This window comes from Podarcis gaigeae (assembly GCF_964106915.1).
Source record: "Podarcis gaigeae genome assembly, chromosome: 2".
In the NCBI taxonomy this organism is placed as follows: domain Eukaryota; kingdom Metazoa; phylum Chordata; class Lepidosauria; order Squamata; family Lacertidae; genus Podarcis; species Podarcis gaigeae.
In genome coordinates, this window is record NC_139679.1 from 43,226,032 (window position 1) to 43,252,820 (window position 26,789).

General features: G+C 43.1%; 1 protein-coding gene across 3 annotated transcripts in view; it reads right to left on the bottom strand.

Moving 5' to 3' along the window:
- DNAH9 (dynein axonemal heavy chain 9) overlaps positions 1–26,789 on the bottom strand; it is a 192,836-nt gene that overhangs the window by 59,658 nt on the left and 106,389 nt on the right. Inside the window, exons 1-7 of one of the 3 annotated variants that reach the window (XM_083725742.1) lie at positions 22,662–22,771; positions 22,036–22,296; positions 14,720–15,145; positions 9,788–9,907; positions 4,650–4,838; positions 1,952–2,187; positions 515–637 (exon numbers count right to left, since the gene is read on the bottom strand). In XM_083725742.1, coding sequence (XP_083581868.1) covers positions 515–637; positions 1,952–2,187; positions 4,650–4,838; positions 9,788–9,907; positions 14,720–15,076 — 1,025 coding nt within the window. In that variant the 5' untranslated portion in view covers positions 15,077–15,145; positions 22,036–22,296; positions 22,662–22,771. Of the gene's footprint in view, positions 1–514; positions 638–1,951; positions 2,188–4,649; positions 4,839–4,935; positions 5,156–9,787; positions 9,908–14,719; positions 15,146–22,035; positions 22,297–22,661; positions 22,772–26,789 lie in introns of those variants that run through there. The other 2 variants (XM_083725741.1, XM_083725743.1) reach the window with 2 other exon arrangements.

Below are 26,789 nucleotides of genomic sequence, written 5' to 3' on the forward strand. Positions count from 1 at the left end.
TTAAGAGTACAGCAAACCACATCTGAGTCTTCTATGTGTGACTGCTGTTATTTTTATTATTCTATGGTGATCACTTTCCCAATGCTCACTGGACCTAATAATAAAACAAATATTTAAAATAGAACCCCATGATATAAAAGTAATGGCCTGCTGGATTATTATTTTCTTATCACTCGGGACACCATTTTTCAAAAGCTGCTGCAACAAAAGTGTTTTAAAAGATGCCTCCAACTTGACTATGAGACACCATCTCCCAGGGGAGGGGGCACACCCCATCACTGTTGTACCATTATTGAGAAGGTCCTCCTAATTCAACCATTACAATATTTTGGTTCCTGAAATTTGGGCTTGGAGAATAATTTCCCCTGGTGGCCTCTAGGAAAGTTCACCAGAACTTGCACACATATTGCCCACAGAATCGACAGCAGCTCCTGTCAGACAACACACATGCTTTCCAATCATCCAGAACTTGACAACCGCAGATGAGGAGCCTTCTGATTCACCACCATCTTACCTTCCTTTTTTTATTGTCTCACGGCCAAGCAATGGACCTAGAACTGGGTCAACAGATTCTTCCAAGTTCTCAATCAGAACAACTTCACCAGCAGCAAGAGCCTGCTCTATCATATCCAGATACCTAGGAAAGATGACATATGCAGCAATAACCCACACAGACCTTTAAAGCAAGGAACATTTGCCTTCATAAGGGAAAGAGTGGGAGAAGCAGAGTAAACTCGGGGGTTTAAATATGTTAATACTGGTTATATGGCAGGGGCGGGGGCAGCATTGAGAGTAAAAGAAAGCAAACCAAGTGTCTGCACTATGTATGCATGATTATGCTGGTCCAGCAGCATGGGGTAGCGTTTCACTTGCTAAAAGGAAAGCATGTTAGAGGCCCAAAGTTTAATTAAATTCATAGGATCCACAGAGTGATCAGCACCTGTAAGCAAAACGTTTGGGGATACAGTCATGCCCCAGATTCTCTATGCGCAATGTGTTTTTCTGGGACACTTTATTTTATTATGTACAATCCCTTCTGCAACCGGATTCAGATCTCTCTCTATTTTCCCAGGGTTCTTGCTGGCCAAAGTGTGTTACATGAGAAAATTAAGAGAAACCTTTTGAATTGAACACCAATGGCCCAAACTGGAATGCTACTTGGGGGGAGTGGGGTGCACTGATAATTTAAAGATAAATGACTGCTCTAACAGAGGGAATCTTGACTTTCGCCTTATTTGGGTATGACCATAAATAATAAGATTTACAAAAAACAAACAAAAAACAAACTTGCAAGCACTGGACAGCTTTTTGTAATCTGCTGAATGATTTGTTCTTGAATTTATGGGATGAAGTTGTGGGATAAATCAGTCTTGTTTAAGACTGATAAATCAGTCATGCTTAAATCTAATGAATGAATAAATGGGGTTAATGTGTTCTATTTAACAGTTCTATTTTATCGCCCCACCCCTGGACCTCTTCCTTTTGAGAGCTTGCAACAGTGCAACCTGGAAGACCGCTGTCCATGAGGCCTGAGTCTTAAAGGCCAAATATCAGAGGTGAAGCAACAGAACAAGAGACTAAATCCTCAGCGCTGAAGAACTGCAGTGTGACGCACAGCCAGCTGGTACCCAGAGTGCAGCCAAACCTCCTTCATTCTCCTCCTCCTCAATACATTCACAGTTTCAGTGACGTTTCTATGGCAACCATGCCAAGTTCTGCACAGCTCCTCCCCATTTAATCAGAAATCTCTATAATCTTGGTAATGAAAAAGGCAGGTTAATACACAAAAGTTCTACATAGCTGCAAAATTGGAGTGCTTTCCTTCCAAACGTAATTGCCTCCTACGATCTTTAGTCTGAAGCAGAATATACATCAAATCTGACACTGCAATTGAACACATCAGGTTTTGCTTTTTCCCAGCTGCAGCTTTGCATGGGTCTTTCCTGCTCACCCTTTCTGCCCAATCCGGGTCACTCGGAGAGCTTCACCATACTTGGTTTTGATCCACTTGATGCCCTGGAGCTGGGGGTCAACCATGAGCGGCCAGCGCTCGCAGTTGCTGAGGATTGTGGCATTTTCAGTGGACATGCGGTCAGCTGGTAGCCCTTCATTCTGCCAGGCTGCTATGTCAGCATCATCAGTCAGCATCATCAGAGGATCCAAAGATGGAGTCAACGGGATTGCAACCTAGGACAACAAAAGGCACACAACTTGCAGATGAACAGTAAACACCTATGTACTCCAAGTACCAGCAAGCTGAATTAATATTACTTTTTCTATTATTTAACAGCAGGTCTCTACTATCGCCTGCAATTTCTTAAGATTGTATAAAACCTTTAGGTGAAAGACTGAGAGGCACAAGAGGGACTTCAAATTTCCTGCTGCATCACTGAAACCGGAATAAGGGGAATAAGGTATTTTCTGCCTCCTAACCATCAATGGAAAAAAAACCCAGCTTGGGCAAAGGAGTACTGCACATAGATACCAAACTCACCATTGTGTGCACCATCCAAACCAAACAACCACCACCTGGAACCCCTTACAGCAGTGGTTTTCAACCAGTGTGCCATGTCACCCTGGGGTGCCTTGAATGATGGTTGGGGTGCCACAGGCAACACTGGCCTCTGTCCCTCTTTCTTTCCCTCCTCTGATACCTTATCACGACTCTGTCTCCCAAAGGCTTGCACAGCTGTTTATTGCAGCAGACCTGGCTACAAGCTCCCCAGATGAATGGTGCCTCCAAGAGGCATTTGTCTGTGTGGGTGGATGGGGGGACAGCTCAGAGACCAGGGATGGCAGCTGCCCAGAGGACTAATAAGGAGAGGGGAGAGGAGAGGAGGCTGGGGGCACATTCCACAAGAAAGGGTGTTTGAAAAAGGGTGAGAGGCTGCCAGCACTGCAGGCAAGGGGTGACATAACTGGGCTACGGAACCCCACAGGGGTGCCACAGAAAGAATGTAGTTGGTTAAGGGAGCCGTGGCCTCAATAAGGTTGAAAACCTCTTCCTTGCAGTATCAGTTTCAGGGTGTAATTACCCCTTGGGATCATTGTTCTCAAGCTTTTCAAGCCACACCCATTTGATCTTCAGAATGCTGCGAGCATTCACGTGCATGTATTATTCAACAATGCATTGAATGTATATGTATATGACTTCATACAAGTGTATATTTATTTTAAAGTGAAAAATTTGTGTAAAAGCCCCAAGGTTCAAGAAGGTATTTTCCAAATCTAAAACTAATTAAATGCAGGATAAACCTTGCCCCATTGACATATGCCTTGCCCTCCAAAATGTGAATCAGCCCACACAGCTGAAGTGGAAGCAAGGGTCCTTTCTTCATTTCCTAGGAATTGAATGGTTGGTCAAAGCTAGATATATTTTCTACATTCAACATTCCACTATCCTGGCTACAGGATAGTCACCCAAAGGGAACACAACTTTGAAGGGGTTACCATCTGGTGATAAATACAATATTCAAAGCTTTCTGCAGAGGATTAAATATTTTTGTGCCATGGATTCTGCCCTCATGTCCCATCTTTTGAGAGTAATATGGAATGCTTCTCTTAACTGGATGCATAAGGGTCCCCAGCTAGCCAAGTTACAGAGTTTCTAGATATTGCCACCACCAAATTTCTTTGAGAAAAATGTACTTCTAAGCTGAAACCATAAGATTTAAACACAACTGGTTTGTGTAGTGGTTTCTGTTTTGCCCTTCTTGTATCTGAGCCAATGGGGAAAGAACGTGCTGCATTTACAGTTTTCAAACTTTAGTCTTAGAATATAGGGGAGTAGAACATCGGTAGAAATACAGCTAAGCTAAGTTTTCACAATTTTATCAAGGAATCATGGGCTAAATCAGGGATCAGGAACTTATGGCCCTCAAGGTAACACTGGACTGCAGATTTGGGAGCATCAACATTTGAAACATCTAGGAGTCCAACAACATCTGTAGCCACATGTTCCCCATCCCTGGGCTAAGATAAATTAGCTCATTGGCAACCCCTCCCTCTTCTACTTCAATACATCCTTTTGTGTACAAAAACAACAACAAGCAATGACACAAAAACCTCAAAGAATGAGGCCTGGGGCAGGTTAAACTGACAGCTTGATAGAACAGGATCAGATTACACCTTGTACTTTTGCAGAATGTAATTAACACATTCACAAGTCTGCTGTGATGCTGCAAGGCAGCATTCACAGTTCCAGAAAGACTTGTATACACCAGGTGACCCTAGAGCAAGCTTTGCTTACCCAGAAGGCTTGGAACTAGAATCCTTAAGGGTACATCATATATCTTAAACACTGGAGCAATATAATAATAAATTATATAGAAATGTTTTTTAAAGGATTGTTTGGCATTTTAGAGAGAATAGCAGACAGAAGCAAACAAAAATGGAAAATCCAAAAGCTCTCTCTCTGTGTGTATTGTGGACATTCACAACCTATTAATTCAAAGCCATCTGGGTAAATAATAACAAACGTTTCCCAAATGTCATAGTCAGCAACAGGGTGGAACACTTTCAAAAGTCCATTCTAAACCTGGTTCCAACACAATTATAGACTGCCTTTGATTTCAATCTCATGACAGAACAAAAGCTCAGATTGGAAAGCAGAGATGCATCTGAAAATGTGACAGTTATCTTGTGCTCACTTTTAGCTGGCGCAAGTATGGTTTCCATACGCTGTCCATTAGGTCCTGCCTGTATTTCTTGCTGAAGTAACCCAAGTAAGAGACGAATGCAGTTATCAATAAGACATCTCCACACAGTGCACTCTCTTGCTGCTTGAAGTCTTTCACTGATTCAGCCCACCTCACATTTTCAGAGGCTAGGCCCCCAACCTAGAATGAGTAGTGGAAAACAAACCACACAATTAAAGCTCATTGAATAAATTCTGGCTTCAGAGATTTTTCATTCTTAGGAGTGCAGGCCTCTTACAAGGTACTGGTTGGGAGTAAGAAAGATGTCTATACTGGCAACCTAAGAAGTCCTGTTTCACAAAACTGCTGTTGGTGAAGAGTGATGCAGTAAGGAGCTTATAGCCATTTTACATCTTTGTGCCCTTCTTTTTGGAATTTTTTGTTTAGATTATGCATAGGTCAGGAAAGGAAAGTTTGAGGAACAATTCTCCCAACCGACCCTGGCCTCAGAAATTGACCAATGGTCTGTGCCTAATTGAACTAGCATGCTTCTCACACTGGGACCCAGCCCTGATGGGATTTTAAGTCAGAGAAAATAATGTTTCCTATTGCTGCTTTACCCAGAGGTAAATATGAGTAATATGCTATTACTCTACCATATAAGTTTATAGCCAGACTGAAAATGCCTGGTTAAAACCTTTAAAGCTTTTTCTAATTGAATAGACAAAGTAGACTTTCCCGAAAATGGTATCTGTTACAGGAAACGACAGGGGAAGCACATTTGGCTTTGCGACTTGAGGCAAAATGGGAAGTGCCATCTTGCCCTGCCACATCTGCTGCCAGTTTCAGCACCAATTTTGGGTGAAATCATGCTGAAATCGTGAGAGATCTCATGCACTCTGCAAGATGTCATGTGATTTCAAAGATCTGGCCTGAAATGCCGGTGCCGCTTCTCTGGAGACTTCTGCCACCTGAGGTGCAGGCCTCACTCTGCCTAATGGCTGCACAGGCCATGGGAAACCATCTATTTAGTATTTTTATAATGATAATATTTATCTCTCAGAGCTTTCTACAAAGTAATCAAATTGGATGTTGGAAAACACGATTAACTCACTTTTTTGCATATTCATTTTACTGCAATAACTGAAATATATCTGTCTACAAAATATTCTGAGTTCTCTTAATCGAAACAGCCATTTTACCGAACACTTCAAGTCGCTTCAAGCTTTTTCAGTAGTGCTGTTCTTTGTATTTGATTAACACAGTAAAATTATGTAAATCTTGGTTCACATTACACAAAAAATACCTGGAATTGTTGAGAAACCTGTGCCCTAGTTGAAGCCAGGTTCTTCCCAACTTCACCATTACTTTCTTCAGAAGTATTACATCCAAATAGTGTGGTACATAAATCCATTTGTTCTTAGAGATCAATAAATTGAGGCCTCATTACATGCACTGCTAATGTTCAGTTAATGTCTTTTTCTGTGGCATCTATCACTTAGAGAACATCATCTTCAAGGCAGGCAATTCTAAAACCTTTTTTATTTTCTCAAACCTTTTATAATCTTAGCTGATGCTGTTGGGTTGTGGGTCAGTTGTTGGGTTGTGGGTCAATTGTTTCAAAACAATTTTATTTTGTTGTTTTTAAAAACATGACCACTGCTATCGGGCACTTTTTAGTGGAAAAGAAATTAAGGAAGGAGAACCTGCAGAACTGATAGGTCAGAGTATCAGAATAAATACTAAATGAAAGAGTAATCCTAAACAGCAACAAAAAGATTTATTTGGAGAAAACAGAACAGAATGTGAGATCAGGCATATAAGACAATAAATACAAAAATAGCATGCTAATTTTGTTACAATTGTGAGAGATGTATTTTAAAGGTGGAAAGTGCTGGCAGGAGAAGATACTTAGCATTACAAGATTTCCTAAATTACTGCACCATTGGCAGGTTGTCTGTTTGTTTTAAATCAAAAGAACAAAACAAATGTTAATTGAAATGAGTACCTCTAATTTTACTATTCCAAGCAAGGTAAACACATAAAGAAAAGAGGAATATTCCCAAATAGATAATCATTTCCTGAGACAGGTGCACCAATAAAAAATCATGAGTCATCTTGAAGATTGTGGGGGGTGGGGGAGAGAGCTACAAATTAATGGTGCTTCCACACAGCAGTTTATTGTGGACTTGGTGCTGCTTCTGCATGCAAGTTTTTCATAGTGTCCACACAACACTGTCCTCATCAAAATACAGTTCTATATATCACCCCACCTCAACCTAATCAGCCATGATTCCTCACAGAAATAATATGGACTGGCATTTTGGTAATGGTGATGTCAAGTGGATGCTGCTCAAAAATTGCATCTGTGAGCAGCACCAAGTCCACAATAAACTGTCCCACGGAAGTTCCCTTGCTTTAAAGCATCAGGGAGTATGTGTCACTAAGAAGAGGATTAAGAGTATGTGTAAAACTATACAATGTCCATATTAAGAACAATACAAAATCAGGTGTGGCAGACGAAAAGCTTAACTTTTAGTTCTACCCTGTCCCCCCAAAAGATGGGCTTTTGGTCTAACAGTATTTCAAAATTAATACATAAAATAATATCACAGGTATATGGAAGGCAGGATAGAGTAACATAATGTTGAAAATACACACTCATCACACACCAATAATTCTCACTTTTCAAGATCAAACCATGACACTGAAAAGCACAGGTGCTATCTTAACCTTGTTAAATATAAACTGGATGAATTATGTATGCAAGTTTACAACAACAAACTGGAATGCCTTGTAGCAAGAAGCGTTGAAATGCACGTTTTTCATCTGCTTCCAGAAATACAAAAATAATGCCATAGGTATTTGGTTGGCCACGGTGAGAAGAGGAAAAGTGATTTCCATCTCCGATATTCCACTTCCGCTTACCATGGGAAGCTCAGACTGGCCTCCCCTCCACATGTTTGCAAGGGAAATTACTGTAAGTCATCTGAGTTTCTGCTGTGCTTGGGGTGCAACTACCCTCATTTTTACCAAATTAGTCCAAAAGTGCATAAATCATACACAGATGCCAGGCAGGACAAGAGGTCAACTTAAAAATAGAAAGTCTAAGACTGAAAAACATCCCACATCTGTGCTATAAAGCAAAATATTTCATTTTACCAGTTTCCATCTTAATTAAGAGATCACCCTCCATGCTAATTAGTTGTTATTGTTCTTTTCCTTTTTTCACTTTTTAATTGGCTTCTCTAAGAGTGACTTCTTTGGTAACATCCTCAAAGCTAAACTCTCAATCCTCTGTAAATAAACACAAGTAGGAATGTGGAAATGACTAGCTCCACTTGCTGGTGAAAATGCAGAATGGTTTGATACTTGTGTTGGAAAAGCATGACGGGAAAAGTCTCCTATTAGCCGCTTGCTGCTTGCCTTAATTATTCTCGGATGCAGCGTTTATCTGTATGAAATTTTATGTTAAACTTTTTAATTAAACTAGACTTTGAATGAATGTGCTCGGTTTAAATTAGCCATGACATCATTTATGGCGGTACAGGAAAGCATTCTAAGCTTTAGTGGCAGATATGTTCCAGTGCATTAACAAATTTGTTGATGTATTTTAATAATAGTAGTAGTAGTAATGTAGGAAATAAACTAGTTTGTAGGGTGGCCTTAAATCATATATAATGAATTTCATGAACTACTTAAGGCTTAACCCATTGTACTTGCCAACAACACTGGCTTGGATATATTAAAATACAACTGTTCATTTGTAGCATCTAAAGCATTTGTAGACTGTATCACTTTTCTAATACACATAGCTATAAGCTGTAATATCTCTTACTCTAGCTGAACGCTACTGAAGTCAGAGGAAAACTTCAGTGTCAGTGAGTACAGGACTGCTGCTCTAGTAATTCTATATGATTATGTCCCTAACTAGTTCAACTGACTGCTTTTTTTTTTTTTAGCAACCAGCAGGCCCTTACTTTTTGCTTCTTGTTAAACAAGCAAGGCAGGCCTTTTGCACAACACAATACTATTACAACTACACACATGAATAGACACTTATTGCAAAGATAAAGGGCAACAGTGCTCATTAAAAACCCATATGCTCATTAAAATCACAAATTAAAGGTTTCATTTCACAGCAGCTGGAGCTAGTGAATGGCTGCTATGCCAACAGCCATGTATCATTCACAAAACCAGACAATACAGACATATACTGCTATGAATGATTAAAAGTGAAAAAAGGCACGAGGGCCGGATTGTTGTCCCAAAGTTTGAAGGCTTTACATGCAATGGTCGCATTGTGCATTTGTGGCTAGTTCATTAGTCCAATCAGATATGGCAGTCAAGGAGTTTTATGCTCACAGTAATTAATGACTGCTGAATCTACGCTTGCACAGAACCACTAAAGCATTCACTACAATGCTCTTCAGATCTATTCACATGCTACTATTCCTTGGAGAGATCAAGAATCCTAGCTGTCACTTGATTTTTGTCCCTGAAGCAGCACTCCACACCGGGAAACACTTCCCCTAGAAAAGCAAGACTAATAAATAAGAAAGGGGCACGTGCTATACATATCCTGGCTGAATAATTGCTCCCTTCTGCAAGTCTGGTGTCATAAAAGGTAAAGGTAAAGGTACCCCTGCCCGTACGGGCCAGTCTTGACAGACTCTGGAGTTGTGCGCCCATCTCACTCAAGAGGCCAGGGGCCAGCGCTGTCCGGAGACACGTCCGGGTCACGTGGCCAGCGTGACATCGCTGCTCTGGCGAGCCAGAGCCGCACACGGAAACGCCGTTTACCTTCCCGCTGGTAAGCGGTCCCTATTTATCTACTTGCACCCGGAGGTGCTTTGGAACTGTTAGGTTGGCAGGCGCTGGGACCGAGCAGCGGGAGCGCACCCCGCCACAGGGATTCGAACCGCCGACCTTTCGATCGGCAAGTCCTAGGCGCTGAGGCTTTAACCCACAGCGCCACCTGCGTCCCAGGTGTCATACCACTATGCTATTTGCTTTCATTCTGAGCTGGACAAACTTTCAGATTCAGAAGCACAGCTAGTTGTCCGTATAGCACTACACAAAGTTCTTCCTGCGCCCACCCACAAGTTGGCCTTCACATGGTGGCCCAAACCTCATCAAGTCATTCTCACCAGGCGATTTGCAAGGGAGATGGTCTTCGCTGTGGCTTCGGCTTCCTGTTGACATTTTAGCTTCTCTGCTGTGGCCTTCTCAAATTTGGCTGTAAGCCTAGCCAGGTTCTCGTTAAGGTGCTGTAGTGTGAAAAGAAGAAAACCATAGGAGAAACTAAAGATCACGAGGTGATGCAATTTGAATTTATGTATTCACAAACACCCCTCATCAGAAGGAAGTGGGCTTTCTTCTGTTACTCAAGAAGACACACCTAACAGAGGTTATTTATTTCATCGCTGCTGGAAATAGAAGAACCAGTCTGACCTTTTAAATTCACAAACCCACAGAATCCCCTTGAAGCATCAACGATGCTGCCAACTCTGTGGGAAAAACAACATGGTTAAAACCCTCTCCTCCCATGGGGAATCGGGGGGGGGGGGCACAAAAGTCAGGCCTCTTTGCAGCAAGCTGATCTAGGCTTGACCTGGGGTTTCTAAGGGAATTCTCCATCACTCTAACAGCTGGCCTCTTCCACAGTTAATAAAACTTACCTCACTTATTACCAGTGGCGTAGCATGGGGGTGCAGGGGGGGCCGGCCGCACCGGGCGCAACATCTGGGGGTTAGGGTTAGGGGGCGCAAATCCATGGGTTAGGGGGCGCAAATCCACGGGTTAGGGGGTGTAAATTACTTGCCTTGCCCCGGGTGCTGACAACCCATGCTACGCCACTGCTTATTACACACCCCTTTTTTTAATCTCACCACATTATTTGTGCCTAAACATACATTATAATAATCTTAACCCCTTGGACATAGCTGCTAAGGAGATAGCTGCATCCTGTACCTTTGACAGTTAACATGGAAAAGTGAATATTGGTAGGCTCAGCTTGCTATGCAGGAGTGACAAAAGCTGCACCTGCCCAACTTCCTTCTTCCCCTATGCAACTTTGCATCTTGTGACCTACCCTGTGCAAAAAGCACAGAGCAGAAAAGGAAATTGCCTCCTTGCCAGTTAAGGCTTACTGCCCTTGAGATCGTTGTCTCCAGGCTTAATACTTATTTATCAACATTATTTACCAGCCTAAATGTGGAGGGCTGTTTGTGTGGAAGCTACAGAAAGGGGTGTGACCAAGGACCCAAGCAAAAATGCCCTATTTAGCTATGCTTCAGTGGTCTGGCAATGGACTTTGAAAGCGCCATCCAATCACTGCCCACATATGATGACATTCTCTTCCTGCTGCTCTGTAAAGCAAAATCAGACTGTTCTCAAAGTTATTGAAATGTTTCGCTTCTGTGACAAAAGAACTGAAGTTAACAATTGATTTTTATCTGCATCCAGCACAAACAGCTTAAAGCTAAGTGCCTCTAAATCATTTTAACACTGCTTGAACAATACACTAGAAATAAACCCAAATATGAAAAAGGGGCTTCTTCTTCTTTTAGTAGCATCTGGAGTTACTTGATCAAATAGCTGCACAGAATACAAAACGCAGCCTTTTCAAACGTTTATCATTAAATCCCAGAGCTGTAACATTTAAAATGACTTCTGCACATTAAAGTTTCCACCATTTCTGAAAGCATGTGCATGCATTTTCATTTATTTATTATACACTGGATCCCAGTTTACACGCAGCTGGGTTTCATTCATGCAACACTCTGAGAGGAGAGGCAGAGGAGGTTCCTCATTAGGATAAAGTGAGGCAGTGCCCTGCCTGCTTAGGGTACCCCCTAGGAGGGTGGGATGGGGCAAATCACACTAGTCCCAATGTTGTCTTCACTTCCCCCTGATCTCTGCCACCCATCCTTCCCTTCATGCCAACTCAGCACACTTCTCCTTCCTGCTATCCACTCCTTCCTACCTTCCTTCCTTCCTTCAGGTGAATTTTTCCTCTGATGTCTGTTTTGTAACTGTTATTGTGGTCTCATTGGATTTTATGCTAATATTTCAATTAATGATTTGGCAAACTATGGATTTCTAAAAAAAAAAAATTGTTACTATTTTACTCACTGAGCCTTGGAATTCTTCTTAAAATAGGCAGGATATAAGTTTTTAATTATTTATTTATTAAGAATGTTGACATCCCACTTTTCCAACAGAATATTGCTCAAGGTGACTAACAATAAAAGGAAAATTCATCAAGCTAGAGACTTCCCTTGGTTATGAATGGTTTGTATCATCACCCAAAAACTCTAAGAAAAACACTGAAGAATAAATTGGTTGGATTTGAAGTAGCTTGGTTCATTACTGCTCACACTACAAATGATTTAGGCAGCAGCTATTAAGTTTGAAGATTTTCAAACATGGGTAACTCTGAAGAACGTATATAGAAATTATTTTGTAAGCTGTCCAATGTTACCATATTTCAAAGTCATTTTACGTTGGATTTTAACCACCCTAGAAAGTTTTCTTGTGATTTGTAAAGAAATTATGCTGTGACACAGATTGGTAGGTTTTCCTAATTAAAGACCACATTTTAATTGACAGTTCTGAGCAGTTTTCAATTCCGTACCACACTGTGTTGTGAAGCTGGAATGATTTTTATAATATAATATATTCAGTGTTTATGAGATTGATTTGGTATAAGATGGTGATGACCCATGAATGTTTTTGTTGCTGTTACCAACAATAGTGTGCAATACCTAACAAATGGATTTCCCCCAGGTTTAAAGCTAGTTTAAAGGTTCACAACTTCAATTGAGAAAGGGATTCATTATCCCTTAGTAAAAGTCACATAATGTACTGTTCCAAAGAATTAGCTTGGATCCAGGAAATCTTTAATGCAAACTTTCATGGGCATAGCCGGGATTTTTGTTGGGGGGCAGGCCTTTTGTTTGGGGGGCAGAACCTCAGTTAGCTATGGATTGGGTGGGGCAGCTGCCGCTCCCAGCCCTCCCTTGGCTACACCCATGCAAACCTTCGTTCCTTACAAGTGCATGGATCTCTAGCTTCTGCCAAAACCCATACTGTAAATGCTCCTAATAGTCAAGAATGGCTATTCCAGGCTCCCAGCTGCAGGAATGCTCCAATTATATATACATATGTGGAACTATGCTCACAGAACAAAGGTAGCAATCCCAACTACCCTTACATTGAACTCGAGGGGATTTATTTCCGATTAAATATTACAAGTCACTGTTCATGGGAATGACTAGAGAAACATTCAAAATCTCAGGACAATCAATTGTCTGGACAAATGAGTTATGTAGACATTCCAAAGTGTTGTTCTGCCAAGCAGCCTTGTAAGAAAGTCTACAAAAATAAACTAGACCTGCCCCCTGCCGAATTTACTCGCCTGCCTATACAAATCTGTCAGTCTTCCATGGTCCATGGATAGTCTGAAAGAAACAAAAGCAACAGCTCCTTGTACCTGTAGGTGATTCTCTCACAGCAACCAGCCAGAAGGGCAGCTATTAATAAGCTTGATGTACAGTATACACCGTGGATTACAATGCTAGAGTTTTTTACTTTTTATTTTTGCACAGCCAAATGATGTATAATGCAAATGCCATCATCTCATAAAATTTTTAAAATGTGCATCTGCTATGGGGTAAAACTAAAATTCTGGTTACTGCCAACAGCGGAGGAAGCTGCTCAGGCACCTGGGGTGACATGCCCAGGGGCGGGGTGAGCCGACCATAGGGGTGGGGCCAAGGCAAGGCACACCATGGGGTCTCCGGAGTCTGCCTGCCTCCTCCCACTCGGCTGCCCTACAAGCTAGGAGGGAGGCAATGGGCAGACCATTTGGGCAGCGCGGAGCCTGCACGCACCCAAGCCACCACATCTCTCCCAGGAGAGATGCGTGGCTCAGGCACGCTGCAGGCCCTGCTGTGAGTGCCACCCAGCATTTTGTCACCCCTCTCAGTAGTGACACCTGGGGAGGCCCGCACTCACTGCACACCGCTTCCTCAGCCCCTGGTTACTGCAGCATGGGAATAATAGGTAGTGCAACAAAGCAGGAGACACAGAACCTGCCTCATCCCTCACTTCTTCAAAGCTTTGAGATGTTGCTGAACTCTTTTAACCCCATCAGCCCCAGCCAGCATGGCCAAGGGTCAAGGATTATGGGAACTGTGGTCCAACAGTATCTGGAGGTTCCCACCCCTGTCTTAAAGGAATATAGGAAGGCTCTCTGAATTGACACCTCACAAACCTAGAAAGAAATGTTAGTGGGTTTCTGAAGAAGCATTCATTCAGCTACAAGCAACCATCTGCCAAGGTGTTTCAGACAGACGTGTCAAGGGCCAAAGGTTCACAGCTATATTCCTGCATGTCATGTAAATCCTGGGGTAGTTTGAAAGACAGGTTTCACCACTGGCTAATGTGGCAATGTCTCAAAGCCATGAGTAAATTTAGATCCTTGTAATAGCTTAACTGGGACTTAAGAGAATTAAATTAGAATTTTTGCAATTGATGTGAACAACTCAACTTTATCAGTCACATAGCCCCTGTAATCTCACAATATAGACAAAAATCAGATTGGTTTGCATCAGGTAGTAGCAGCAAAAAAGACATGACATAATATGATGACAAAGATAAACCTAGCTCAATTCATTAGAGTGTGGTGATGATAATTCCAAGGTTGAAGGTTTAACAGCTGCATATTCCTGCATTGCATAGGGTTGAACTAGATGCTACAATTCTATGATTCCATTATTATATGATTAATACTGTTAATGGGTAATTTGTGCAATGCAGATGCCTACAAAAGCAAATTGCTGAACTTTGATGAACTTTGTATACCAAATAACCGTGAGTGGCGCACAGCACAATGGCCCATCTACTGGCAAGAGACAGGCAAAGGAACATCGCTCAGCAGATTCCAGGTTCACTACTGGGCTAGATGGCAAAATAGTCTGCCCTCGTTTAAGGCAACTTCGTATACTCTACCCAGTGCATCACAGAACAATGCTAAGAGAAATGTAAACCTGTTTTACAGGCTGCCTTGGACTTACTGCAATTTTGGCCTTGATGCTAGCCAGCTTTTCCTGGGCAGCAGCAAGCTCGGCATTAGCTTTGTTGAGAGCCTGCCTCTTGGGCTCCACATCGCAGTACACTTTATGGAAGTGCACTATGTTGATGACCCAGGAGCAGAGGCCAGCAGCTGCATAGGACTTAGACGTCACCAGCTCAGGCTCGAACTCCGGGTCCTGCAGATACGGCTGAAGGGCTCGGAGGCAGTTCTCATGTATATTCTCTTTGTTGAAGTGGATCAAGGAATCCAGGAAGCTGTCCACTTTTGCCATGGCCACTTTGGCTGCTTTCCAGGTCCTGTCCTTGGGCACCTTCCCGCCGGGAGCCATGAGCACCATCACGGCAGCAGTGACATTGCTGACAGCGGAAGGCGGCGATCCAAACGACTTCAGTTCTGTCAGATTGTTCTGAAAAGGAGCAGGGAGGAGAAACCAAAGTTGTTAGACGAAAATGAATGGGTTTTCTTTTTACTTTGCTGGTAATGGAGTCAAGCTCCAGAGCTATCAATCTGAGAGAGGAGCTTTGAAGCCAGGAGCAGCACTGTGAATTTTAAATATTATGACTCATCGGACGTAAAGCAATGAATCCCTCTAGTGGCACAGGGGCCTCTGCCGGCTTGTTAGATAAGAGCCAGTCATGTTCCTTCAGCATTTCAGCCCAACTCACAGGCCATTAAAAATGCACAATTATATTACAGATTTAACCAGTATGAAAAACAACAATGACAAAAAAAAAAAAATCAGAATGCCCTGAAATCAACAAGGCATGTCTGAAGCTGCAAAAGAGCTTTAAAATGTGTCTCTGAATTGAGAGTTCTCATAAAGCTGACTGCTTTATAAATCTTTGTGCACTTTAATGCAAGGTGGATTCAGGCCAATACAGCGCCACAGAATGGTCTCTGAAAATTCTGCTGTGTTGTGGCTACATCCATAGGGAGAGACAATTGTGAATAACATCAGGCCACATGGTGACACTGATCCTGCAATGTCCTCACACAACCCCCACCCCTCCTGCCCGTGTTTATTTGGTAGCAAGGCCACCACAAGGTTACGTACGCAGTGCGGTCAGTCACTACACACAAGAAACTTTGCATGTGAACCATATCCAAGATAAGGAAATAATGCCATCTGGTGCTGGGCCATCTAAATCCACCCTTGCAATACCATTTTATTTAAGTAGGATGTTTGAAGCCTGGATAAAATGTGGGGCTATGCTCTCTGAACATAACCCCAGAAAAAGTTAAGCCTTTTAAAGTTCCATAGACTCCAGTGGGGGATGTTTAAGCCTGTTGGGCTAACTCTTCCGCTGAATCAATGGAATTTAAAATGTGTTTAATATGAGGAAGTATGCTTGAATGTCCCTTTCACTAAAAAAAAGAATTTTAGTTTTTTGCCTTCCTTCATAGAATAACCTTTCCGCTGTGCTACACACATATACACATCCCTGTGTACTTTGTGTTGCTTTGAACCCTTCTTCTGCCATTGGCTGGTGATAATATTCTAACAAGAAAGCAACAAACTAAAGTGCTTGGTTTCATTTCTACACTGGGATATTTTAAATACAAAAAATAATAATAATAGCCACCACGTTAATCCAGCCAAGCTATGAAAGGAGTGCCATTTCAAGATCACCACATGACACCTGTTTCTCATTAATTGGCCCATAAATTTCCTCAAAGCCATTTTAAAACTCCTCTGAGCTGGAAATAGCCAGAGTTAAGGCTCCTCTTGTCATGCACAGGTTAATTCTGAAGCAGAATTCCACCTACCCATCATGGAACTGATAGCACAGGATGCTAAGCAGGTAACCTCCAAAGAACAGAGATGGTTGCAACTGATATAAGCACACAGACAACACTGGCTATATTCCAAAGGAGCGATCCTGCCAAAGATCTGTCACATCAAACTGAGAAGAAATGTGTGCATCATGCTGACATCCAGCAAATGTGAAAGCCCTAGCAGAGCAAGCCATACTCCACACTGGGGATTCCTGCCCCAATAACTTCTCGGTACATTTGTTCTTCATATATCATCACCCCAATGACACTGAAGTCTACAGAAGGAAATTACTCTATCCCTGAGGGGCAGGGCATGCTGAAGCATACCTGTAGCACGGGATGGTCACTTGAAAATCCTTAGGACCTCTTTGGATTATTGTGTCTGGTGCCAGATGACTATGTTGATTACTTGGTATGTATGTAAAGATAAAGGGACCCCTGATCATTAGGTCCAGTCGTGACCGACTCTGGGGTTGTGGGGCTTATCTCGCTTTATTGGCCAAGGGAGCCGGCGTACAGCTTCCGGGTCATGTGGCCAGCATGACTAAGCCGCTTCTGGTGAACCAGAGCAGCGCACGGAAATGCTGTTTACCTTCCCTCCAGAGTGGTACCTATTTATCTACTTGCACTCTGACGTGCTTTCGAACTGCTAGGTTGGCAGGAGCAGGGACCGAGCAATGGAAGCACACCTCATCGTGGGGATTTGAACCACTGACCTTCTGATCAGCAAGTCCTAGGCTCTGTGGTTTAACCCACAGTGCCACCCGTGTCCCTACTTGGTATGTATAGACTTACACAATTTGAGCACCAGAACCAATTTGGTCACGAAGATAACCTTGATTCCACGACTTAGCTTGGGGAAAAAAAACAATGCTACCAATTAACACCAGAAGTTCTCTATGGGCAGCATCAAATGGCTAGTGCCAATGATATCCTAGATCTTCCTGGCTACGGTCATGATGACTCTATAATGCTACCTCTGGAATCAGAGGCAGTATGCCCCAATTGTCAGTTGCTGTGGACAGTAGTGGGCTGTTGCCCTTGTGTCCTGCTTATGAAATTCCCAGCAGCATCTGGTCGGACTCTATGGGAACTCAATAAGCCGGATCCAGCAGGGTTCTTCTTATGTTCAGAACCTGGGGGGATATCAGCAAATCTACATGAAACGAAGCAAGGTGTGTAAGCCATTTCCAGATCCCAACATGCTCACCACTGGAATTTGTTTCAACTAGCTCTGAGAAACGATGCCTCTGTCACTACTAGTGAACGAGGGAAGTCCCACAGAGAAAGCAGCTTGAGTTGCATTGTTAAGCTGAAGTCCTATACCTGAAACCCTGTCATGGGGCGGGGGGAGGCGTTTCAGCTGCAAACTGTCGACATGCTCCCCACTCAGCTAAAACCCTTCCGGCAATGCCACTCCTGAACTAAGGTTTGAATTATTTGCCTGACAGCAGAGTCTACCTGGAGCCGAAGCGCTTTCATTTATTTGCTTGTTAGGAACAATGACATCTGTTTTAAGGCCACACAGACAGCAGTCTGCTGTGCCATGGGCTTTGAATTATTCTGCTAACAGATTAACAGTATGAATGGGCTGGGTGCAAGCAGCAGCCACCTACAGTACTGGCTGCAGAACTCAATAGCTCCATCTCAAGGCCAAGACAGACTTTCCTTCCACTGCAAGGCTAGCTTCCACATCTGGGCTTTTACATTTTAAATTCCCAGGGTGGGAGTGAGGGCAATCTGGCACTAACAGGGCTTACCTGCCTAAAGTTAATTGCAGCATGGGAACAATTTTTATCCAACTTGCAGCTTGGGGTGGGAACCTAAACCTTGCCTCCCTGTATTGTGTTATCCCAATGAAAAACCTCTCCTGAGAATGCCAAATAAATCCTAAAAACAAACAAACCAACCCTAAAGTGTACACCAGCCATGCAATTGAAATAACACCTGTTTTGGCCCTCAGCAAAGTCCTTTGGGTGAGCAAGAGAGGCTGTCGATGTCTACCAGTCTGGCATTCAGTATGAATCTTTCTGGAGAGGGGAGAGAAAGTTCTACGGGTCTGTTCCCACAACCCTTGGTACACAGCAGTCCCGAGACCTAGTTAATGCACACTGCAGCTGAATGGGTGGCAAATCAGTCACTTCCTTGCTTCATCAGGCACTCCAATCAGCACACAATGAAGCACCAAGTGAGTGCTGAGGCATCAAGCCGCAACGTGTGTCACTCAACCTTCATACTGATTAGGCACAGTTATCTGAGCTGGCCATACATTTTTTCCCTTCTTCCTGAAATCCTTCTTCCTGAAATATCCCCACTCCCCAGATGGATTTATTGTTCAAATCATCCTTAGGGTAAATTACACCATCTTGTGATGTCCAGGAATGAGTGCCAATCCTTAATATATCCAAAAGGGGACATATCGGCAGAGGAAGGAAACCCCATTTGAAGTACAAAAAGAAAGGGAAAGGGAACAAGGAATTTTGGAAGAAAGCATGGCTGATTGACTCAAATACTGAACAGAAGCACTCCACACTACAACTTTTTTTGCAGATCTCACTTCTATTTTTGAATACCAGGTACAGATAACACAGCATGGCCATTGCCTTCTTGGTCTGTTTGTGAGCTTCCAAGCACATCTGCCTTGAAAACAAATACAAGACCAGGTGGAGCTTAGGGTGATCCAGCAAGCAATTCTCATGGTCTTAAGAGCTTTGTACCAATGTTTGCCATTCATTTTCACCCAAGAAACTGTGCAACTGGTAGAGGGCACGCATTCCCATAAAAGCAGCAGAGCAACACTGGCCAATTACCAGAGAGCACCAAAGGGATATTCATCCTCACAAAGCCCAACCATCTTGAAGGCCAGATGAAGAATATGGGGTAGCAGAGATTTCTCTTTTTTAAAGTAAAAATAAATCCCCATTATCAGACTAATACCAGTGTATGAAGGAGAAAATATGGGTGGCATTTTTCTAACTGAACTATGTATGCCTAAAATTGATCAGACAGCAACACAACTGAAATGCAAAGCCCAGATAATCTATTTAGACACCCACCAATCTTCCTTGTTCCAACCTCCCTCCCCCAGCAATCTATATTTCCCACTGCTTTCTACTAAAGAGCAATGCATATTCATTTTGCTCTGTATGAAAGCACAATGTAAACATATCTGCACTAATGGCTGAAACTTCTTAATAAACACACAAATAGAGCCAATTATTCATGTCAACGGATGGGCTAAACTCTCTGACGCAGGTGAGGAGAAGGATGTGATTTCTGGTGCTCTGTAAACGCTGCTGCCTTGGTCTCCAGGGAAGCTCCAGGCTTCCCATTAATCTTGCCTTAATGAGATGTTATACAGTTTCAGCATGAAACCCAAATTGACAGGATCCAAACATTTTCCTGCTGCATTAGGATTTTGTTTCTAGACACACGGATCCTGTCAACAGAATCGCCATGGCTGCCCTAAAAAACAGAACCAAACACAAAGCTGCTACCTGCTTTTGTTTGTTTTTAATTGCTTGATCTTTGGGCATTTTTCTTGGTTTAGCCTAACCATAATGGAAGACAGGGAACAATTCAGTCTGTGCATATGCTAAGATGCATTAGCAAATAAGCTTTGACATAAGGATCCTCTCTCCTGCTTTTGGGTATGTTGCAGTCACCCTACAACCCGTTTATTCCAAACCCCATTTTTTTGCTCAAATAGGTTCAGTTATTTGAAATGATTCCATTGCCTGGTTCATAAAGCACAGTTAAAAATAAACTGTGCTTTAAGGTGAATGAGCAATGTGCAGGTTCATTGCTCAAAAGCCCCTCCTTCACTCCTGTTCTGCTGCTGCCACACTTGGCAAGAAGCAAACCAGAAGCTAGCTCTGCATTATGTGTGAACCAGTAAACATGTGAACCAGTTTGGGCAGAAACAAGCCATGACTTTATAATAATAATAATAATAATTTATTATTTATACCCCGCCCATCTGGCTGAGTTTCCCCAGCCACTCTGGGCGGCTCCCAATCAGTGTTAAAAACAGTACAGCATTACATATTAAAAACTTCCCTGAACAGGGCTGCCTTAACTTTGTACATAATGAGCCAGCCAGCCTCTGGTTTGTTTTCTCCCTGGTATGGCTGCAGCAGGAACGAGGAAGGGTGAAGTGGAGACTTTTAAGCAGCATGCACTAGCACTAACATGCTGCTCATTCACAACAAACCAGACTTCATGTTGAACTATAGTCTAATGTGACATCCAAACCAGGCCCAGGAGTGCAAACACAATGGGACCAATTCTCTGCAAAATATTTCCCAGGTTGGTTTCCTGAGGAGCATCTTATATCTTGTGTCACCTTTCTTCTTCACTGGTTTGGTTCTGCAATAGGTATATGGATGCATAAGCAATTCCTACAATGGGATCTCAACAACTAAAGGGTGGCTCTTTCTCATGTGTACCTACCTAAGCCCATCTTTTGACAGACTGCTCCACTTGCCTCCTCATTCTGAAGTGTGGAGAGCAGCTACAAGGGAGATCTTCTCATTAGTGGTTCTTCCCCAGCTGTAGAGCGCTCTCCCTAGAGAGGCTCACCTGGCACCCATATTAACATCCTTTTGGTGCCAAGCAAATACCTTTTTATTGTCCCAGACTTTCTAATGTAGCTTTAACTTAGTTCACCGCTACTATTTGAGTCTCTGCTGTTATAGAGATTTGGTACATTTTGCACTGTGAGTTTTAACTCCCCGTGTTGTGGTTTTGATAGATTTTGATTGTTCTCAGCAAAGTGCCACAATTGTCACATTTGACTGATTTGTTTTCATTTGTTTAAACTGCATGTCACCCAGACAACATGGATTAAGAGGTGACTCAGAAGTACAAGAAGCTAAATACATAAAGGTTTCATGTTTACTTGTTCACAGGACTTCTCTCTCTCTCTCTCCCACACACACACCATGAGCACAAAGCATTATATTGTGTGAAAGAAAAGGAAACAAGCATTTCCTGAGCCAAGGTAAGTTATTGCTATGAGTTCACAACTGAGTGATAAATGAGAGGGAATCCAATGGTTTCAAATTTCATCTCAGATCATTGTTGCTACAAATCAAGAGAATGTGCAGTCTGACCCTGCGCATGACCTAGAAGTCCCAGTGTGTTAAATGGGGCTTCTTCCTAAGCAGGGGCACCAACTTAGACCTCAGGTTATGGGTGCCCAGCACATGCGACATGGTGTCATGAAGTCACATTGTGACATGACGTCATGATGTCACACACTCCACAGCCTTGGACAGCATTTCTGAGGTCTCGCAAGGCCTCGGACATGACTTCCATTGCTTTGTGAGGCACCAGATGTTGCATTGGAGGCCCTGTGGTATTGGTGCTGAGCACCCACAACAAAAATTTTGTGGGTGCTCAGGCCCCCAGGACCCCCTCGTAGGATCCCCACAGGCATCTGATTGGTCACTTTAAGAACAGGATGCTGGACTAGATGGGCCATTGGCCTGATTCATCAAGCTCTTCTTATGGTCTTACCCTATTGAGTGTGTTGAGGGCTTCCTGAGCAGCTGCAAGGGCTGGTTCAGCTTTTGCCAAGTCCTCCTCACAGTCCCTCTGCTTCTGCTGGACCTCCTGCGTGATCAGGGCTACCTTCTGCTCCTCATCATCAGCAATAGCCTTCTCCTTGCTGACTTTCTCTGTCTCGACGCCCACCACCTGGATCAGTTTGTCTGCATCTTCATTCTTCTGCTTCAGCTCCACCTCCTGAGCTGCCAACTTTGCCTTTAAATCATCTACCTGGAGTAAAGACAATGCAAACCCAGTCAGAGGACATGGAATTAGTATCATGGGCACTTAGATAAAAAGAATGTCTGAAAAGTGGGAGAGGGCAGTGGGGGAGAAGACGAAAGATCTCAACAGATGTCAAGCCAATGGATTCATTTCTATACAGATGGAGAGGGGGAAACTGGAACCAGTGTTTGGTTCTGGATTTTTAATGGCTCCATTCTGGGAAACGAACTTGATAAACTGGAAAATGAACATCTGCTATGTCACCTGTATTTTGATCTGACATCTGTCCGATTGCTGCATGTAGCATCATATATTTAGGGGGTTCTGTACCTCTTGACCCACACATGAACCAGAAAGTTGCCCCATCACACCTTTTCTATATTCACCCTCTCAACACCTGGCCTTCATTTAATCCTCCTACTATTTCCCTGCATAAGGGCAACCCTGCTTCAGCTTCACCCTAATCCTATTCCTTGAGCGTCTCCTGTCTCCTCTGTACTGGGACAGAAGCTGCTGTATGGGTTGGGCACCAGTGTATCCTCATCAGTGATCATCTGCTGAAAGTACTGGCAGCTTAATTCTGCAGAACAAAAAGGTCATCAGCATGTGCAGATAAACACCTTCCAGATGCTTTATGAGAGCCTCGGCCAACTTAAGTTGTGAGTGCATTTCACTCCATTTCTGGGAGGAAGGCTCTTTCCATCTCAAAACCCAGCTTGATCTCCCCAAAAGCAATCCAGACGGAAACTGGGATATTGTGATTTAACTGTACTAACTGAGATGGCTTTTTCCTTGCCCCATACCAAAACCATCCTCATCTCAGCTGACTTTAAAACAACAACAATGTTATCATAGATCAAGATGGTTTCTAACTCCAAGCTGCTATGCAATTTGGGACCCATTCCTAATAACAACAAACACTCTTCCTTCTTCAAACTTGTGCATTCATGTCGCATGCAGCTCTTCCTTGAGCCTTCTTCGTGTGCGGCTGGTGATGCACTTTCTGTCATTGAAGAAAAGATGGGATGTGGCACAATGGCCGAAGAAGACACACAAAGCAATCTCTTTGGAGATGTGTTTTTTTAAGGATGTAGAACTAGTTTCCACATGCTGTGACAACCATACTGCTTTCAATGAAGAACTCTTTGCAGGCTCTGCAACAGCACCAGCTTCAATTCCTTTATAAGAACACTACAGCGCTATACAGAACAAATGTTCTTTTTATTTAACCTGCAAGGGTAAGCTCTGGAACTCCAGGGTAAACCTTTGCCTGTGGGGAAAGGCAGACATATAATTGGTCTGGGATCCCATGCCATTTCCAGCACTGGTTTTAAACACCCTGTAATCGCCCTAAAGTAAGTGGCAGGCATTTTGTGTAAGCTCTGAATAGAGCCCTGTCCTTTGTACATGCCTTTGCAGAACAGCTAATCCATTTTCATCTCCCGTTGTTCTGCTGGAGGAAGCAAAATTACCCTTAGCTTACTTGGGGGTGCATAAGCACTTTGGTCAGCAAAACTCAGTGGCAAGTTTGGCTCATTTAAAATTCTCTGGAGATGTGGGGAAATTGAAGGAAGAGAGATTTGGGGGTTTTGTGGGGGGGCTGCTTTTAGATATGGCTTAGAGCCTTCAGCCTATGATAAGTAATTGCATGCTGGATACATGTATGAATAGAAAGTTTATCGGGTTTTAAGTGCTCCGATGAGGCAACCAAGGGATTGACTTGTCAGCTCTACACAACCCTTATAATAGCTATATAAAGGGAGAGGATAAAAATGCAATCCACTGGCTCTCATTGTAAGATGCAATGGCATTTCCAGACAAAGCCTTCTTTAAAAAACATGCAGAGTATACAACAGTAATTGAAGGTTAAAGATTTGACATATTTTTGAAAGAAACTAAAAAAAAAAGCCCAAGAAAGGCTCCAAAGTATTAAGAACCAGGGTTGTATTTGAAAGCCAGGAAAATGCAACAAAGCAGAATAATTGTCCCTGTGTACAGATCCTCTGACAAAGGAAGGGAAACTGTTTTTAAAGCAGAATTAGCTTCATCACTCATGAAAAGCAAACACTGAAACCTTAATACTTAACCCTAAGCTAAGCATTCCATGCAAAAATGTCTGGTGATGATGTTATTCCAGTGGGCAACGTTTGTGTGTGGAGACACAGCAGTGGAAGGGGCATGTACACTTTCACACCCATCATGTCTTTGTTCCATATTGCTTCCTTCAATGTCATTTCCCCCATGGGGCTTCCAATGCATTTTTGTCCTTGCAAACACACATTTGGTGGGGGGTGGGGGGGAGAGGGAGATATGAAACAGTGAAATAATGGGTGGGAATGTACAAATGCCCCCACTTCACTCCCAAATACTGCCAACACAAAGCAGCTTTTCTTGTTTTAAGAGCATCATCAAGCAAATACTTGTAATGTGAAGTTTGGGCATCTGAAGCATGTCACTAATACCAAACCAATCTGAGGTGGGGAAAGTGTAAGTTGAGATGCTAAAATCTGCACTGGTAGCCATAATATTGGGCTAGGACTTGAGCTGGAAACTTAATGTAGGTTTCAATAAAGTATTAGATCTTGATTTTGAAGATGAATGAGAAAACAAACCCCACATGTTCTGGTCTTAATACTCTTACATGAAGTCATATACATATTGGTTTGTTTTTATTATGTATTTTGTATTTCTATCTTGTGAACCACCCTGAGACCTACAAATGAAGGGGTATACAAATTTAATTAATAAATAAATAATAAAATAACAATGGCTGACAAATCACAAGATGGCTAACAGGGGGCATCAACTGAGGGTAGGTATGAGAAATCTTAGTTTCTTTTATGTGAATAGGATTATCTTTTCAACCTGGTCATCAGTGGTTGCAAGAATGTTTAAAAAAAGAAAGCAGGTTTTTTTGTTTTCTTCTGGGCTTATATGATTCCACATAAGCCGGTCAGTAAAAACCCTTCCAGAGACATTGTGGAGGATATGGCCAACAAACAAAGCTATATATGGCAATATAGTAGAGGGTAATCATGACCATGGGACGCAGGTGGCGCTGTGGGTTAAAGCCTCAGCGCCTAGGACTTGCCGATCGAAAGGTCGGCGGTTCGAATCCCTGCGGCGGGGTGCGCTCCCGTTGCTCGGTCCCAGCGCCTGCCAACCTAGCAGTTCGAAAGCACCTCCGGGTGCAAGTAGATAAATAGGGACCGCTTACCAGCGGGAAGGTAAACGGCGTTTCCGTGTGCGGCTCTGGCTTGCCAGAGCAGCGATGTCACGCTGGCCACGTGACCCGGAAGTGTCTCCGGACAGCGCTGGCCCCTGGCCTCTTGAGTGAGATGGGCGCACAACCCCAGAGTCTGTCAAGACTGGCCCGTACGGGCAGGGGTACCTTTACCTTTACCTTTAATCATGACCAGACAAGTGGTACAACTTTGGTATGCTTCTTACCCTCTGTGTTGGCCCACAGGGTTGAGCTAACAAGCTCAGAGCAACCCAACTTGCCTCCACACAGCTCTTCAACCCTGAAAATTAAGGCCTGACCAATCCACGTGCTTTGTTTTCCCCTCAACTGAGAAGGGGGAAGATGTGTTTTCTCTGAGGGAACTTTAGATGGATTTGTGGATATTGACGGAAAGGAGAACAAAGCAAGCCAGATACAAGCAAGGCCAGCGCTACATAATTCCCAGGGGGACAGAAGGTAAAAATCCTGCACAAAAAGTAGGTGCATTAAGAACAGAGAGGCTTCCCAGTAGGCTCCCAGCAGGCTCTTTTAATCCGATTACCTGTGCCAGGGGTTTCAGGACTACTACATTCACTGCATCAGAAAGGTCAGCAATTAATTGCTACAGCAGGAGAGACTCAAGTCTGGAATTCAATGAAACCTTTTTTAAAAAACAAAAGAAATGCTAACAGGTTGCCTCAGGGCAGGCATAGGAAGCTAAGTGGAATGCAATTCCCTTCTCAGAGGGAGAAGAGTTCTGAAAATAAAATGGTTGCCCGAAAGCTTCTCATTCCCTGCATGTACTGGCAATACTGTACCGTGAAGATCAGGGAAGCCAGGGCTTTTTTGCAGGGGGAGCTCACAGGAACTCAGTTCCAGCACTTCTCAAGTGGGCACCATTGCCATTCTAAGAAAAGACACTAACTGATGTGGAAATATGGAGAACTAAATTTAAGATTGGGGAAAATGAGAAACAGAGAGAAACCAAAGTTTCATAATTTTTTGTGGACTGGAGTCCACTTCATGAGATACATGATAAAACAACGCAGCTCTAAAAGATTCACAAAGTGGGGGTGGAATAACCACTGAGAATAGATTTCTGGGTGCACATAGGACTTATAGGGCTCACAGCTGCTTGAGATATTTTCTCTGGCAGCCTGCCCCCAGCCCTTGGCGTTTTCAGCATGCCAGCAGATGTCCGTCGTTTTGCACGAGTGAAGAAGTGTGCGGGTACAAGGAGCAACATGTGAACCTGGGCTTGTGGTTCATCCCCCAC